Here is a 15,897-nt window from a genome sequence, read left to right on the forward strand (position 1 = left end):
CTTAACATATGTGTTTTGGGTCCTAGAATCTTAGAATCTCACCAAGGATATATAGTTGTCACATGATGCGTTGATCTTGCCTGAAACATTCCTGCCAAATGGTCATTCAGGCTGTGCATGAGCTCCATGAGTATCAAGAAACTCACCACTTCCCAAAGCAGCTAATTTCATGTGTGGAAAACCATGACTATTAAAAAGTTTTCTTTTTTAAATTGGGCTGAAATCTCTTTTCTTATTACTTTCACCTGTTAACCCCAGTTCCAGCTTGTGCACAATATGAGAAAAGGGAGATAAATATTACTAAGATTTTGTGACTATTTTCCAATAACCAAATATAGCCTCTTACCCTTTGTCCTCCTATCCCTTTTTGAATAAAGATGTGCATATCCATCAACCATTCCTTATATATCTTTATATAAGGAATAGTTGTCATATTCCCTCATCATCCTGGTTGCCTGCCTTCTCAGTTTTATATCCAGAATTTAACATAATTCTCTAATACTGTAAAAATAATTATAATACAGTAGAATGGTGTGGACTTAGAGCTTAGTGGGTTAGATTATATGGTTTAACATCAGAGACTAGAACTTGAGTCTCATCTCTGCCCCTTTTTAGTCCTGTGATCTTGGGAAAGTTTCTTTGCCTCTTTGAGATTCCTTTGCCTCATGTTTTAAATGGGGTTATAGGGACTTCGCTGGTGGTGCAGTGGTTAAGCATCCGCCTGCCAATGCAGGGGACACAGGTTCGAGCCCTGGTCCGGGAAGATCCCACGTGCCACAGAGCAGCTGAGCCCGTGTGCCACAATTGCCGAGCCTGCACTCTGGAGTCCAAGAGCCACTACTACTGAGCCCATGTGCCACAACTACTGAAGCCTGCATGCCTGGAGCCCATGCTCTGCAACAAGAGAAGCCACTGCAATGAGAAGCCCACGCACTGCAGCGAGGAGTGGCCCCCGCTCACCGCAACTAGAGAAAGCCTGCGTGCAGCATGCAGCAACGAAGACCCAACACGCTAAAAATAAATTTAAAATAAATAAATTTATTAAAAAATAAAATAAAATAAATGGGGCTTCCCTGGTGGCACAGTGGTTGAGAGTCCGCCTGCCAATGCAGGGGACACGAGTTTGTGTCCCGGTCCGGGAGGATGCCACATGCCGCGGAGCGGCTGGGCCAGTGAGCCATGGCCGCCGAGCCTGCGCGTCTGGAGCCTGTGCTCCGCAGCAGGAGAGGCCACAGCAGTGAGAGGCCCGCATACTGCAAAAAACAAAAATAATAAATAAATAAATAAAAATAAAATAAATGGGGTTATAAAGCCTACTCCACATGTTGTTATTGGAGTCTGGTGCTAAATAAAGAGAATTAGAAAATAGCTATTTGAGAAGCAATTTAAATCCTTAAGACTTTTCCTCCTTGCCAAACAGATGAACAATTGCCCTGAATATTCACCCACTCTCACAACCTCTGGTAGAAGTCTGGAGATTTGTTTTCTGGAGAAGGTAGGTGGAGGGTCTCTGAAATGAGAGATGCTAGGTAGAGTTGAGTGTGCAGGTCCTATAACAAACACTACAGGTTTAAGTGACCATATGCAAACCAAACGCTGAATACTGAGAACCCTGTCTCCTTTCCCTGCTAGACTCCCAGCGCACTGGGAGCCAGATCTTTACCTTCTAGGCAGGAGAGAGAAACTATTCTCACAAGAACCTATAACCCTCAGAGGAAAGAACCAAAGATACTGACATTAGTGGTTCCCCAACAGATGACCCACTGAAACGACTATACACTGAAGCTCAGTGTTGACAAGTCTCACACTTACACTCAGAGCTTCCAATCAACTTGGTAATTTTTCATTCTTAATCATAAGCAGACAGCAAGGTGTTCCAGACAGACATCTGAAAGAAACTTCTAACGTAGAACATTGAAACAAGGGATAAGAGAATATGTTGCACCCATGAAACAAAAACAGGGTGTTACAAAAAGAATTTCTGAGAACCCCCAAATAATAGCTCTTGGAAATTAAAAATATAATAGCAGAAATTAACAACTCAGTGGTAGGATTGAAAGCTAAAGTTGACAAAACTCTCTGAGGAAGGAGAGCACAAAGACAAATGTACGGAAGATGGGAGACAAGATTAGAGGACTAGTCCAGGAGATCTAACACCTGGACTAGTTAGAGGTTCAGAAAAAGAACACAGAGAAAACAGAGAGGAGAAAATAAATTATTAAAGCATTAAAGAAAATTTTCTAAAGCTGAAGGAAATGAGTTCCTGATTAAAAGTCAGTTGACTTTCAGTTGACCTCGATGAAGTCACCCTTGGGGCACACAGAGAAGCCTCCAAACATGGTGGACAAAGAGGAAATTCCATGAAACTTCAGAGATAAAACCGTTACATACAGTTATATACAATGAATGGAATGACTCCCACTGCAGAGCAGCAACGCTGGAAGCAAGAAGACAGTGGAATTCTGCCTTCACAATTCTGAAAGAAAGGATTTCTGGCCCAGAATTTTTTACCTAACCAAATATCATTAAGCCTAAAAGTAGAACATGGACATTTTCAGACATGCGAGTTCTCAAAATTTTACTTCTCGTGCATCCTTTTTCAGTGAACTACTGGAGAACGTGCTAGTCCAGCACGAGAGTAGACCAAGAAAGAGAAAGACCTGGAATATAGAAAACAGGAGGATGGCGAAGGGACATGTCAGATGACAGCTGTGAGTGGAGCTCAGAGTGTCGCTGTGTGACTCAACACAAATATGCTGAGGCTTTCGGCATTGGCATGCCCATTACCACATACCCTCTTTTTAATCCAAGGATAGAATGTCTTGATAGGCCTCACCTAGATTCCTAAGTGTGCTTGTCCTGTCTTGACCGTGTGTTCATGAAGTTCCTACTTTCCTTTTTGTGTCCTGCTGCTGCATCAGCTGAGAATACTCATTTCACCCCCCAAAAGTTTTGTGATGGGAATTCTTTCCTGAGAACTGGAGATAGGCCTCAGAGAGCTTTGAAGCAGAAAATAGAAGCTGCCTGCCCTGGCCACATTTTTTACAGGAGGTCCAATTTAGTTTAGAAGGACATGAATATGTAAAATAAATAAAATTAATATAGAAAGTTAAGTGCTAAATGGTAAGCATTAATTCCCCTCTTCTATGACTTATAGTGAATACGTTTGTTTTGTTTTGTTTTGTTTTTTAAGTAACAAGCCCAGAGTTAGTTACAAAGACTTTAGCACTGGAATTTGCCAATTTTTACCACCTAAGACATAAGTGAATGTAAATAGACATTCCAAGGAGACAAGAAAAAGTTCTGTGCCCAAGCAAGTTTGGAAAACACTTGAATAAATTACAGGTGGCCCTGGAACAACATGGGTTTGAACTGCCTGGGTCTACTTATACATGAGTTTTTTCAATAAACATGTAGTACAGTACTACAGGATCTGAGGTTGATTGAATCTGCTGATTCAGAACCTCGGATATGGAGGGCCAACTGTAAAGTTATACAGGGATTTTCAAATGTGCAGAGGGCCAGTGCCCCTAACCCCCATGTGGTTCAAGGGTCAGCTGTACTGTCGATTTCTCAGAACCTTAAATATGCTAACGGACATTGTTAATTTCCTAATGGGAGGCACAGTATGCAATTGGCTAATCTTGACTTTGAAGCCCTGTTCTCACAAAACATCTTTTTACATCTTAAGGAACACAGTGTTTCCCAGAACAGTTTTGGAAATAATGATTTGGAATGAAGTGTGAAAGAAGAGATTTAATATGATTTTGCCTGAAGGGAAGTTTAAAACGTTATCAAATTTTTAATTTTATGGAAAATAGGCTTAGAATGCTTTTTATTTTACTTACAGTTTCTTGGTGGAAAAAAAAATTATATACATGTGCTGAAGTGTCCTGGATCTCAGATGGGTTCGACTCAGTCTTGACTATATTTGACCATTAAGAGAAAAAGACTAGTTTTATAACTGTGGGGGTACTTGTAGTTGGTTGTTCATTTTGCCATAATATTTTCTGTCAAAAAAAAAAAAAAAAAATGAAGGAATCTAAGTTACAGGTTTCTCACACTTTCTACTTTAAATGTCAACTTAAAATGCTGGCAGTGAGTAGAATACCGTGTAATACTTTACTTTTCTGCTCTCTCTGATAAGTGTAGTGTAAAAATATATTGGGCAAGGTTTGAGAGTCAAGATGAATATTGATATTTCTATTTTAGTTTCATTTCCATGGAATTATTGATATATAACACATCTTTAGATTTTCTCTATTTCCTGCTTTGGGTTTATTTGGGCTTATTATGACTATTTAACATATAAAATTCTAAGTAATTTATTTAAGTTGAGACCAGATAGGATTTTACACTGTAAAATTATTTTAGCTATTACTGTCATTTGTATGTTGCCTAATCTTTGTCTGTCATTTATACATTTCAGTTTCAACTGCCTCTAAGGGAGCATCCTCCTTTTCTACTTTATCCGTGTCATCTCCTGATTCAGCCTCTCCAAAGAAGTCTGTTCATCTCTCACCCCCAATTTTGGCCGGACCTTCCTTCTGGAGTTTGTCCCATCAACAGTCTTCTTCTGCCTCTGTTAAAGATAAGACAGCCAGGGTTCATCACCCTTTTGCTCCTAGGGGCCCACTGTCCTCTGATGAAGAGGAAAATGACCACCTCAACCTACTGGAAATTTTTCCAGACAGCTCTGATTCTGCCAAAAAGAAGACAAGTCCTATTTCTAGCAGTAATTGGGTAGCATTTTCCACCCAAAATGTAGACCATTTCACCTCTGTGTCCTGTTCTAGTTTTCAGGCAACCAAAGACCTGCCTGGGGAGCCTGAAACAAACGATTCCACTAACATTCTTCTAAGGGAGGTGAAAAATGCAATAGTTAAATTACATGAAGATCTGAGCATGGTGATACAAGAACTTAATGTCATCAATAACCATCTGGTAAGCATGAGTGGGAATAGTCCACAAATAAACAAGTCTCTGCAGTCTCCCCAGTATTCTGAGGGGGGCTCACATCGAGTCTAACAATCTCAATAGCCATTTTTTTATAGAACTCATGTGGTGTCACTTCCCAAGGACTAAGAAATTAACCTTTTATAGATTCTCATTACTATGGCAAAAATAGGGTTGTTGGTTTGATTTTTCCTTGTCAGGTTTATTAAACAAGTATGTTTCAAACCAATAAATTCATTTGGGTGGTTTATTTTTTTACAGAGACAAAGAATCACCTTTGATAATATTTTCAGGTTTAGATATTAGTTCATTTGAAACTGAAGAGAATTTCATTCTTCCACGTTCTGTACTTTACCTCAAAATACATTGAGCACTAGTGAAAGTTGTGGTCAGACTTCAAACTGCAAATGACTATTCTAGAGCTTTTGGATAAATTGGTAGTAAGAAGCCCTTCATTTTCCATCTGTATGGAGATTCATTGTTAACAAACCTTTGCCTTGATTTAGAAGAACTGAGTCTGGAGTATACATTTCACATGTTCTAATGTCAAGTTTCAGGTTCTGCAAACCAAGGGCCAGAAATGTTTCCTTTCTTGCAAATGCCACTGTTGGTTGAGAGTTAAGTTGAGACAAGTAGGGCATGGAACAGGTGGTTTGTTGTTGTTAATGTATATTGCAAAGTGAATTTAAATGTGTACTCTCTTTCTTGTATTTTGGAAAATAAATTTGGTATTTTTCATCTTACATGTATCTTTTAAATTCTTTAAGACTGCCTTTCAAGTAGAAATGTCTCAATTATTTATAGGGAAAATGCTCTGGTTTTGGGATTACAGACCATTGTTTCTCAATCCTGCTGCAGATTAGAGTTACCAGAGGACTTCCCTGGCAGTCCAGTGGTTAAGACTGAATGCTTCCACTGCAGGGCGAGTGGCCAGGGAGCTAAGATTCCTCATGCCAAGCAGTGCAGCCAAAAAAAAAAAAAAAAAAAAGTGGTAGAGTCACCAGAGAAGCTTTCGTTTTATTTCATATTTATTTGAAAGAATAGTGTAAAGAGCTCCATGTACCTGTTACTCAGTTTCAACAATTACTAACCAAAGGGTAAAATAATATCTGATAATTTTGAAGAAGTATGAGACATTTAAAAAATATTCTAATGCCTTGGGTGCCACTCCCAAATCAAACTGATTTTCATCATGCAAACTCGGTTAGGAACTAGAGGGGACTGTTAGTGCAAGGACATGGGATGAGACAGGTAAGCCAATCAGAAGGCTGTTGAAGTTAGCCAGGTAAGAGCTGATGTGGCTCAAACCAGGGTGAGCATAGTAAAGGAAAGTGAGAAGTGATTCGTTTAGGGATTTGCTGATGGGTTGCATAAAATATATGAAAGAAAGAGAGGAGTCAAAGATTAACCCAAGGTATTGGACTAAGCAACTAAAATTCAGGATGAAGTTGCCATCAACTGAGATGAGGAAAGTTGAAGACAGAAAAAAAATTGAGGCATCCATTTTGTTGAATATCAGATATCTATTAGATAACCAATTAAAGATATCAAGTAAACAGTTGGATATGAGAGTGAGTTTGAGAGACAGGTCTAGATTGGAATGGAGGCTGAGAGTTAGTAGTTGATTTTTATTTAGAGCTATGAGACTGGATGAAATCACCAAAGGAGTCAGTGTGAAAGTGGAAAAGAGTTGAAGGCCTGAGCCCTGGGGCATTCTAACATGAGATCAGGAAGAAGTTGGGGAACCAATGAAGGAGCTGAGAAAGAGCCACCACTGAGGTAAGAACAAAAAAAATACAGTGTGTAGTGTTTGGAATCCAAGAAGGTTTTTCTATTCTTGGCCCTTTTGTCTTCCATATGGATTACAGAATCATCTTGTCAAGTTCTTTCCAAAGCCTTATTAGATTTTGAACAAAGTCGCATTAAGTCTATTAATCAATTTGGGGGAATTTTAAAAAATTTAATCTTCTAATCCATGAACATGGTATATCTCTATCTATGTCCACATAAATGTTCTCCTAATGTTTTTCGATAGGCTCATGATTTCCCCCACAGAGGGCTTCTATTTCTTTTTTAAAGACCCAATTCTTTGTTCTTGATATTTTTATGCTATTGTAAGTGCTACCATTTTGCTAATTTACCATTTTTAAATTTTAGAATAGAATAGTTTATAAAAATGTTCAGTGTACAGTTGTACATTGCACATCCATATAGCCTTTATTCAGATTCACCAATTTTTAACATGTTGTCATGTTTGCTTTATCTCCCTCTGCTGCTAAACACATGTATGTCTGTATACACATTATGTAGGTAGACACACACAAAAACATGTTTTGCTGAGCCCTTTGAAAGTAAGTTTCAGATATCATGACACTTTACAACAGAATACTTCAGCATACCTGTTGCATGAATCAGGGTAATTATTTCCCAGCCTACCTTCCAGTTAACTAATTCTCTCTTCAGCTATGTCTAATCTGTTGTTAAATCTTCCCATCGGATTTTTAATTGAGTTATTGTATTTTTCATTTCTAGAATTCTACTTGGTTCTTTTAAAATCTGCTTTATTGCTTTTCATACATCTATGTTTCTTGCAGATATTTTCAAGCATATCTTTGCTACTAGGAATGGCAAGCAAACTAGTATAGAATTCTTACTAGTAAAAATAGTAAGTAAACTAGGAAGTATTCTTGATAGGAACTATTAAGAATGGCTTAATACATGCATTTAAGGCTATACATTTTCCTTTACATAGCTGCAATCCACAGTTTTTTAAAATTGAGATATAATTCACATACCATAAAATTTACCCTTTTAAAGTGTACAATTTAGTGGTTTTAGTTTATTCACAAGGTTCCACTATCCTATTCTAGAACATTTTTATTACCACAAAAAAGACATCTATACCTGTTAGTAGCCACTCCTCATTTCCCCCTCCTCCAAGCCCCTGGCAACTACTAGTCTAGTTTCTGTCTCCTTGAATTTGCCTATTCTGAATATCCCATATAAATGGAATATATAATACTTGGCTTTTTGTGTCTGGCTTCTTTTATTTATCATAGTGTTTTTTAGGTTCATCCATGTTGTAACATATATCAGTACTTCATTCCTTTTTATGGCTGAATAATACTGCTTTATATGGATATATACCACATTTTGTTTAATCATTCATCATGGACATTTGGGTTGTTTGCACAGTTTGTCTGTTATGAATTTGTGTAAACATGTGTTTTCATTTCTCTCGGTCATATACCTAGGAGTTGAATTGCTGAGTCATGTGGTAATTCTTATGTTTAACTTTTTGAGGAATTGACAAACTATTTTCTGAAGTGGCTTCAGCATTGAACCACAAGTTTTGGTAGGTATTGATAATATTTTCATTGTCTTTTGGCTCAAAATATTTTCTAATTCCTATCATGAAGAAATGTAGAAGTATATTTCTTAATTTCCCAGCATATTGTACTGTCTGGTAATTCTAGCACCTAAGGTTTTTGCAGGTCTGTTTTTGTTATCTGTTGCCCTGCTGATTTGTGCTCATGATGTTATGTTTCTCGTGTACCTGATTTTTATTTTTTTATAAATTTATTTATTTATTGGGCTTCCCAGGTGGCGCAGTGGTTGAGAGTCTGCCTGCCGATGCAGGGGACGTGGGTTCATGTCCCGGTCCGGGAAGATCCCACGTGCCGCAGAGTGGCTAGGCCCATGAGCCGTGGCCGCTGAGCCTGCGCGTCCAGAGCCTGTGCTCCTCAACGGGAGAGGCCACAACAGTGAGAGGCCCATGTACCACAAAAAATAAATAAACAAATAAATAAATAATTTATTTATTTATTTATTTTTGGCTGCATTGGGTCTTCGTTGCCACACACAGGCTTTCTCTAGTTGCAGAGAGAGGGGGCTACCCTTCATTGTGGTGCGCAGGCTTCTCATTGTGGTGGCTTCTCTTGTTGTGGAGCACGGACTCTAGGCACGCAGGCTCAGTAGTTGCGGTTCGTGGGCTCTAGAGCGCAGGCTCGGTAGTTGTGGCGCAAGGGCTTAGTTGCTCCGCGGCATGTGGGATCTTCCTGGACCAGGGCTCAAACCCTGGTCCCCTGCATTGGCCAGGTGGATTCTTAACCACTGTGCCACCAGGGAAGTCCCAACGTACCTGATTATTTTTGACTATGTGCTGGTCATGACACTTGAAAATTTATTTGTACAATTAACACAAGAATTTGTTTTTTGCTTCTGCCAAGTACCAGGTTCTATTGTACCACCATACTGGTTAGGTAAATCAAGGTCATGGCTTGAAGTTTTCTAGAATACCCAGGTTAATCTCAGACTTAAATTCCTCATAAGAGATGATTCATTTCTAATTCATTCTCAATGCATAGCCATTGGATTCCACTTTGCTGTAAGGAGTATCTCTTGTTAGATGCCCCACCTTGTTTGTGTGCAGTAATTTCTGTTCCTATCACCTTTCAAGGCCATCAAAATGAAAGTTGGAATTTGTTGAACTCAACAAGTGCTCTCAGGGAAAAGTGGCTTGTGCGATCATTTGCCTGTCAGGTCTCTGTCTTTTTCAGTGCCTATTATCTATAAAACTCTGTACCAGGACCTGGGGATACAGTGCTGAGCAAAATCAGATATAGTTCCTGACCTCACACAGCTTGAGTTCTAGAATTCTGGAGAAATTTGATAGATTAGTCAAATTGTTTTTTAAAATGTGGGAGGCTAATAGTTCTGGGAAAGAATATATAGGATTTGACCTGGTGAAAGAATTCTTTAAGGAAATAACTTTTGAGCTGAAATATGAATTCCAGTGTTATTGAAATAAATGCCACTAATGACATGTTGGGCAAATAAACTTTATGAAATAAATCAGAGCATAAAGTAAGTATGAAATCTTAAGACATCTTCTGTTGGCTTTCTTCATGCATCTGGGAAAGCCACCAATGGATTCTTAAGGGGTAGTAGGATACAATATCTCTTTTTTGTAGTGGCTATAGAATTTCTTAGTTGTACACTGCCAACAGTTGAGAAGAAAACGTTTCCAGAGATAAAGCATTCTTTACTCCCCACCCCCCATCACCAAAAAGTACTATGTCAGACATCTTGAAATTTACTTGTTTAGAGAAACCCCACGAATAATTGAGGCAGCAAAAACTATCCCTTTGAGAAACTACTTTCCTTACTATGTGCTTGTTGCATGCACATAGTAACTAAAGATTTTTTTTTGCGGCACACGGGGTTCTCACCGTTTTGGCCTCTCCCGTTGCGGAGCACAGGTTCCAGACACGCAGGCTTAGTGGCCATGGCTCACGGGCCCAGCCGCTCCGCGGCACGTGGGATCCTCCCGGACCGGGGCACGAACCTGCGTCCCTTGCATTGGCAGGCGGACCGTCAACCACTGCACCACCAGGGAAGCCCGTAACTTGAGATGTTAACAAGGTTTTACATAGCTCATATATTTTAATTCAAGCATTTGTTAATTAGCATAATTAACAAGCACTTATTTGAGTTTCTGTTTAGCCAACTCCATTAAACGAATAGAACAAACTTGGCTTAAATTAGGAGTGGGTATATTCTGATTGACTTTGTAATTATCTCAGATTAAAAATAGTTCATTAGATGTTATTCTCTTAAGCATTTTACTTGGAACTTGAGGACCTTATTATAAGGCAGTTATAAAAATATCTTACAGTTTACTTGCTGTCAAATTACTCATGTGTTCATTCTTTAAACATTTATTAAGCACCCTTTATGAGTAGGCAGTTTGCTAGACATTGGGGATACAATGATGCACAAGATGGATGCGGTCCTGTCTTCAGAGGCACGGCTTAGTGGAGACACAGACAGATAAATGGGCAATTAGAGTGTAATGTGTAAGTCCTGTGAATTTGGGAAGCACAGGACGGTGTGGGAGAGCCTGGTATAAAGCCACAACCAGCTCTGATCTGGGGGTCAGGGACTGCATCCCGAGGGAAATGAAGTCCAAACTGAATTCTGAAGGGTAAGAAGGATTTAGTAAAGCAAAGGGGGTTAGGGTAGAGAGAGAATTTTCTAGGCAGAGAGAACAGCATGTACAAAAGCTGGGAGCCAGAACTAGGAGAATTTGAGGATAGGACTGCGAACTGGTGGGTCAGAAATGTGAGCACTTTAGTTTACCTTTACGCGTCGACACAGTAGGTGATGGGTAGGTAGCATTTATAGACTAAATAACAGAAAAGGACCGAGTGACAAGGAAATGGATCGTATTGAAAATGAAGAACCTGGGGGTTAAAGGGTTTCCAAAATCCATTCACAGACGGGTAAAAATAGCCTTTAAAAGGGGGTTTTGGAGACCTTGGTGATTCATCTCCTCACCAAATGAGTTTGTGGTGACAGTGGTTTGCTCCTGGCTGCCCAAGGAGCCCCTTCTTTCGTGTGCCTTCATTTCACAGAGAAAGGGAGCAGAGGACCACTTGGCAAATCAGTTACATACTCAGTATACTGGGGACTGTTGTTCTAGGTTTCACTTTAATAGAGTGGATTCTGAGATGTGATAAAAAAGGGTTTAGGTATGTGGAACTGAGAGATTTTTATTTCTTGCAGAACGCCAAGTAATTTGGGGAGGCCAGCCATATTATCGTTATGCCAGAATACATGTGCCACCTTTTATCAGCAGGCAGGCTTAGAAAAGAGTCAATTGGCTCAGAAGAAACTAGGTGTTTGTTGGTAATTTCAAATTGCCTTCTCACTGATGGTGCAGAAAGTTCTCAAAGATATGATAATTACTGCAGAATTATGGCTTCGGGCATTCGTAGCTATTCAAACAGTAAAATTCCATTATAAAAGATGACAGTCTGTGTGTTCAGTTGTGCTGCAGTTGAGAGCTTGTCCCCTATAGTGTTACTGCATCGTTCTTACGCCATAGAACAACGAAGCAAAATGCAAAAAGCGGTAGTTCTAGGACTTGGTGATTGATTAAAACTGGAGGATGTGAAATAGGAATGAATCAAGGATGAGCTCCAGAATTCTGGTGTGTGTGTGTGTGTGTGTGTGTGTGTGTGTGTGTGTGTGTGTGTGTGTGTGTGTGTGTGACAGCTGATTACTTCTCCCAGTTTAGTTTCTGATTTGCATACAATAAATATCACCCCCTGGAAGTGTGTGTGTGTGTGTGTGTGTATGTGTGTGTGTGTGTTAGGGGTGGAATACAGGTGTCATGTCTTATTTATGAGAAATGAACAGGAGCACGAGCTCACATAATCAACACGTATTTAATCTGGCTCTTTTCGCCCTTTTGTGTCTACTCAGGCCAGGTCTGTGCATGGCTCTGTGTGTGTGTGTGTGTGTGTGTGTGCATCAACAACAATAAGAATGGTTGACATTCATTGACTGCTAACAATGTTCTAAGCACTTTTTAATTCTCTCAACAACTGTACCAGGAAGGGATTGCCACGTTGCTTATGAGAAAACAGAGGCTGAGGAAAGCTAAGGAAGTTGGTTGTTCAGGGTCACACAGGTAGTTGTTAAGGGTCAGAGCCAGACCTGGAACCCTGGTCTGTCTGGGTGTAGAGCTTGTGCTTGCACCGCTGGCTGCACTGCCTCGCAATTCGGGGTGAGGGTAGCCAGCGGGGCGGTGGTGCCATTGGCTGGGATGGGAAAGTGAGGAAGATGGGTGGGCCTAGCCTGTCTGGCCCCTGCTTGGGGAGGAGCTGGAGCTCCTGCCATGCACAGCTGCCCTCCCCATTCACACCCTGCTGTCCAGCCGGTTGCCCCCAGTTTCTAGAACTGCTCAGCTCAAGTGGCCGCCCCAGACATTCTCGGTCTTCTGCTGTTGGTTCCTGTTGCTGAGGAGCTTTCTGCTTCCACACACGCTCCCCAGCCCTTCCCTGCCCTCTTTCATGTCTAGACCCAAATTAGCAGAGCCTGGAGAAAGCTAGAACATAGTAAGAGCTGGTTTGGAGGTGGAGAGACTGCCCCAGTTTCTTTTCCCCACATAATTAAACCTGGGAAATGTCACGTAGCCTCACACACACGATTTTAATTGGGGATTGCGTTCAGTGGTTCACCCCAGCAGTGGAGAATTTTCATTTCTCTGATGGGTCTCTGCCTCTGGAGTACATAATATGCACTTGAAAACCACAGAGAGCAACCCAGAAACAGCCGACAGAAGCTAAAGAAAAACTTAGTTTTGATTCAGTTACATATGATAGTAATATGATCATACTTCATTTCCTACAGAGTGATGGGGGGACTCCCCTGGTGGCGCAGTTCATAGGACTCCACGCTCCCAGTGCAGGGGGCCCAGGTTTGATCCCTGGTCAGGGAAATAGATCCCACATGCTGCAGCTAAGAGTTCACATGCCGTAACTAAGAGTTCACATGCTGCAACTAAGGAGCTTGCCTGCTGCAACTAAGACCTGGTGCAACCAAATAAATAAATAAATACTTAAAAAAAGAAAAAGTGATGGGGAGCTCTTTCTCCATAGTGACTCTTGTTGGTTAGTTTCATTATCTCTGGGCTAATGGTGTGGTATTTGCTTTACGTCCACTCTCTCTGTGTGAGAGAGTCCCAGGGAGTCCCCGGAGGAGCTGCTTCTATTAACCCTCAACCTGTCTGTTCCGCCTGTATTCCCTCCACCCCCAAAAAAACAAAAACAGAGAAAGGACTGACCAGAAACAGTAACACACGAGATTAAGCCGAAGTTGAGAATGAATACACAGCGTGAAAAGCACAAATTCCAAAGATAAAGAGAACTAGCAAGAGGGAGGCAAACACATGCGACACCGGGAATCCGGGGCCACGGAAGGCACAGCAGCCTGTCCCTTTCACAGGGCAGATGGCCGTCAATACAGACCCACTGCGGACCATGGCAGCTGGTGTTTGCAGAGCCTTTGGACAAGGAGCCGGAAGGGACGTAACTGAGAAGTTGGTCTGAGGCTGAAAGAGGCAGTCGTAGGGGAGGGAGGTCAGTCTGCGATGGGAGGCTGGCAGGCAGGGCCCAGCCTCAGTGGGAGCACAGCAGGATCCGAGGCAGTGCCGGTAGGTCCCCTCGTGGGGACCGTGAAGGAGGACACAGGAAACACGAAGCCAAAATTACCTACATTCCTGAGACAAGGTGCCCTTACAGAAGATGCCACCGCGCCTTGAGATCCATGTCTGTAACCCTGAATAAATAGGAGCCTCTGGAGGCCGTGAGAGCCCACAGGGAGGACGGGCTTTCCCTGCCTTCTCCCCCAAAGCTGCGGTGGGGACCAGGCAGGCAGTCCTCAGGAAGTGGGCTCCTTTGCAAGCACAGCCGTCTTGTCTGTGGCTGGACAGATCCCAGACCAGCTTACTGGGTTGATGGGAACCACTGTCGAGTGTGGCCCTGCCACCTTGGCCGCTAAATCGTCAAGGCTGTACTGAGGGGAGGTGCCCTTCACCAGCTGTGGTCCCCAGTGGGGACAGTAAGGGCCAGCAACTTAGGGACCAAAGGTCCAGAGGCTCTTCTACCTGCCGTGTAGGTGGGAGCTGGCCGACAAGCCTCATCCCGAAGCCTGTAGATTTCCTCTTTTAGGGCATCTTAGGAAGCTATAGGAGGAAAATCTCAACACGTGAGTTCGTTGTGCTTAATGGTTATTCATCTCAGAAGGTTTTCACTGCTCAGTCTGTTCAAATCCCCTTGGCCTTGTGCTTCCTAACGTTTGTGGGACACCTTACAGTTGGCAAAGCACTTGAATACATCTCTCTTTAGTCTCATGGCTCTCTGGAGAGCGAGGCAGATAAGGGATTGGAGCCTCAGAGAGGCTGAGTCAATGGCTCAAGGTCACACAGCTCTGAGCAGCGGGCGGGACACCTCCCCCGGATTTCTGATGCAGGAGGCATCCTGTCCTGCCACTAGCTGTGCCGCCTCCAGCGCCTCTCCTGGCACAGGGAAGCATCAGCATTTTAATCAGTTGCCAAAAACTCAATATGGAGTCTCTGCCCTTAAAATTGTCTTTTACATTCTTAATCTTGTAGATTAGCTTTGTTTAGCTTTGTTTAAGCCATTAACATATTTCATCATCTCTAATATATGGAAATTAGTATTTTCATGTGACTCATTAATCTCCGCTCCTTCCCCTAAAAGCCAGAGCTGTTGGAAACAATATTACACAAAGACAAGAATACCTCACATTCTTGAGATGAACTGGTAGGGGGCAGTGGTGATTATCCACCCCGAGTCTGCCTCTACGCCTAGATGACAGTCTTTAAAAGGGTGAATTTCAATGACTAATCTGCTGAGGTTTGCAGCCACGCTCTGCTGTTTAACATGCGAACAGAAGCAGTATTCGACAGCTTCTCAGCCCATCACCATCACAGCATGGAAAAATACAGTAAATAGAGATGCTTGATATTCACAAGCAATTGGTTATTAAAATTCTGAATTTTAAAGAATTTTAAAATAATCTAGGGGGCGGGACAGGGTTGGGAGTGAGCGTGCGCCTTTCTGTGATTTCTCTCTTCTGTGTCTGCAGCTAGCCCCTGCAGATCCGCCGGCACCCGTCCGACTCCCTAGTCTATATGGGAAACGTGACAGGATGAGAGCCGTGTCTTCACCGCAGCTCCCTTGGGATGGGGGTGGGGACTTCCAACGGGCGTACTGGTGTCACCCGAGCCTTCCAAACGGGGGTCGAGCTGGTTTCGCTGAGGCAGTGGCCTGTCCAAGCTGAGGGCCAGAGCTGAGGGCTCCCACAAGAGAGGGGAAGCTAAGCCATCACCGTCATCCCTGTATTAGTGTCCTAGGGCTCCTTGGCCACAAGCTTGGTGGCTTAAAATAACAGTAATTTATCATTTCACCGTTCTGGAAGCCAAGAGTTGAGATCAAGATGTGATCTGACGGCAGCGAGGGGAAAATCTGTTCCAGGCCTCCCTCCCTCCCACCTACTGGTGGCGGCTGGCAAGCGTCGTGGTCATCGGGGTTCCTTCACTTGGAGACACCTCCCTCCAGCCCCTTTACA

At 42.2% G+C, this 15,897-nt stretch overlaps 1 protein-coding gene across 1 annotated transcript in view; it reads left to right on the plus strand.

The window, feature by feature from the left end:
- Positions 1 to 5,028, plus strand: part of ENTHD1 (ENTH domain containing 1) — a 110,442-nt gene extending 105,414 nt beyond the window's left edge. Inside the window, exon 6 of the mRNA XM_007453994.1 lies at positions 4,430 to 5,028. Coding sequence (XP_007454056.1) covers positions 4,430 to 5,028 — 599 coding nt within the window. The remainder of the gene's footprint in view (positions 1 to 4,429) is intronic.
- Positions 5,029 to 15,897: the final 10,869 nt, after the last annotated feature.

This window comes from Lipotes vexillifer, unplaced genomic scaffold (assembly GCF_000442215.2).
Source record: "Lipotes vexillifer unplaced genomic scaffold, Lipotes_vexillifer_v1.1 scaffold382, whole genome shotgun sequence".
Lineage (NCBI taxonomy): Eukaryota > Metazoa > Chordata > Mammalia > Artiodactyla > Lipotidae > Lipotes > Lipotes vexillifer.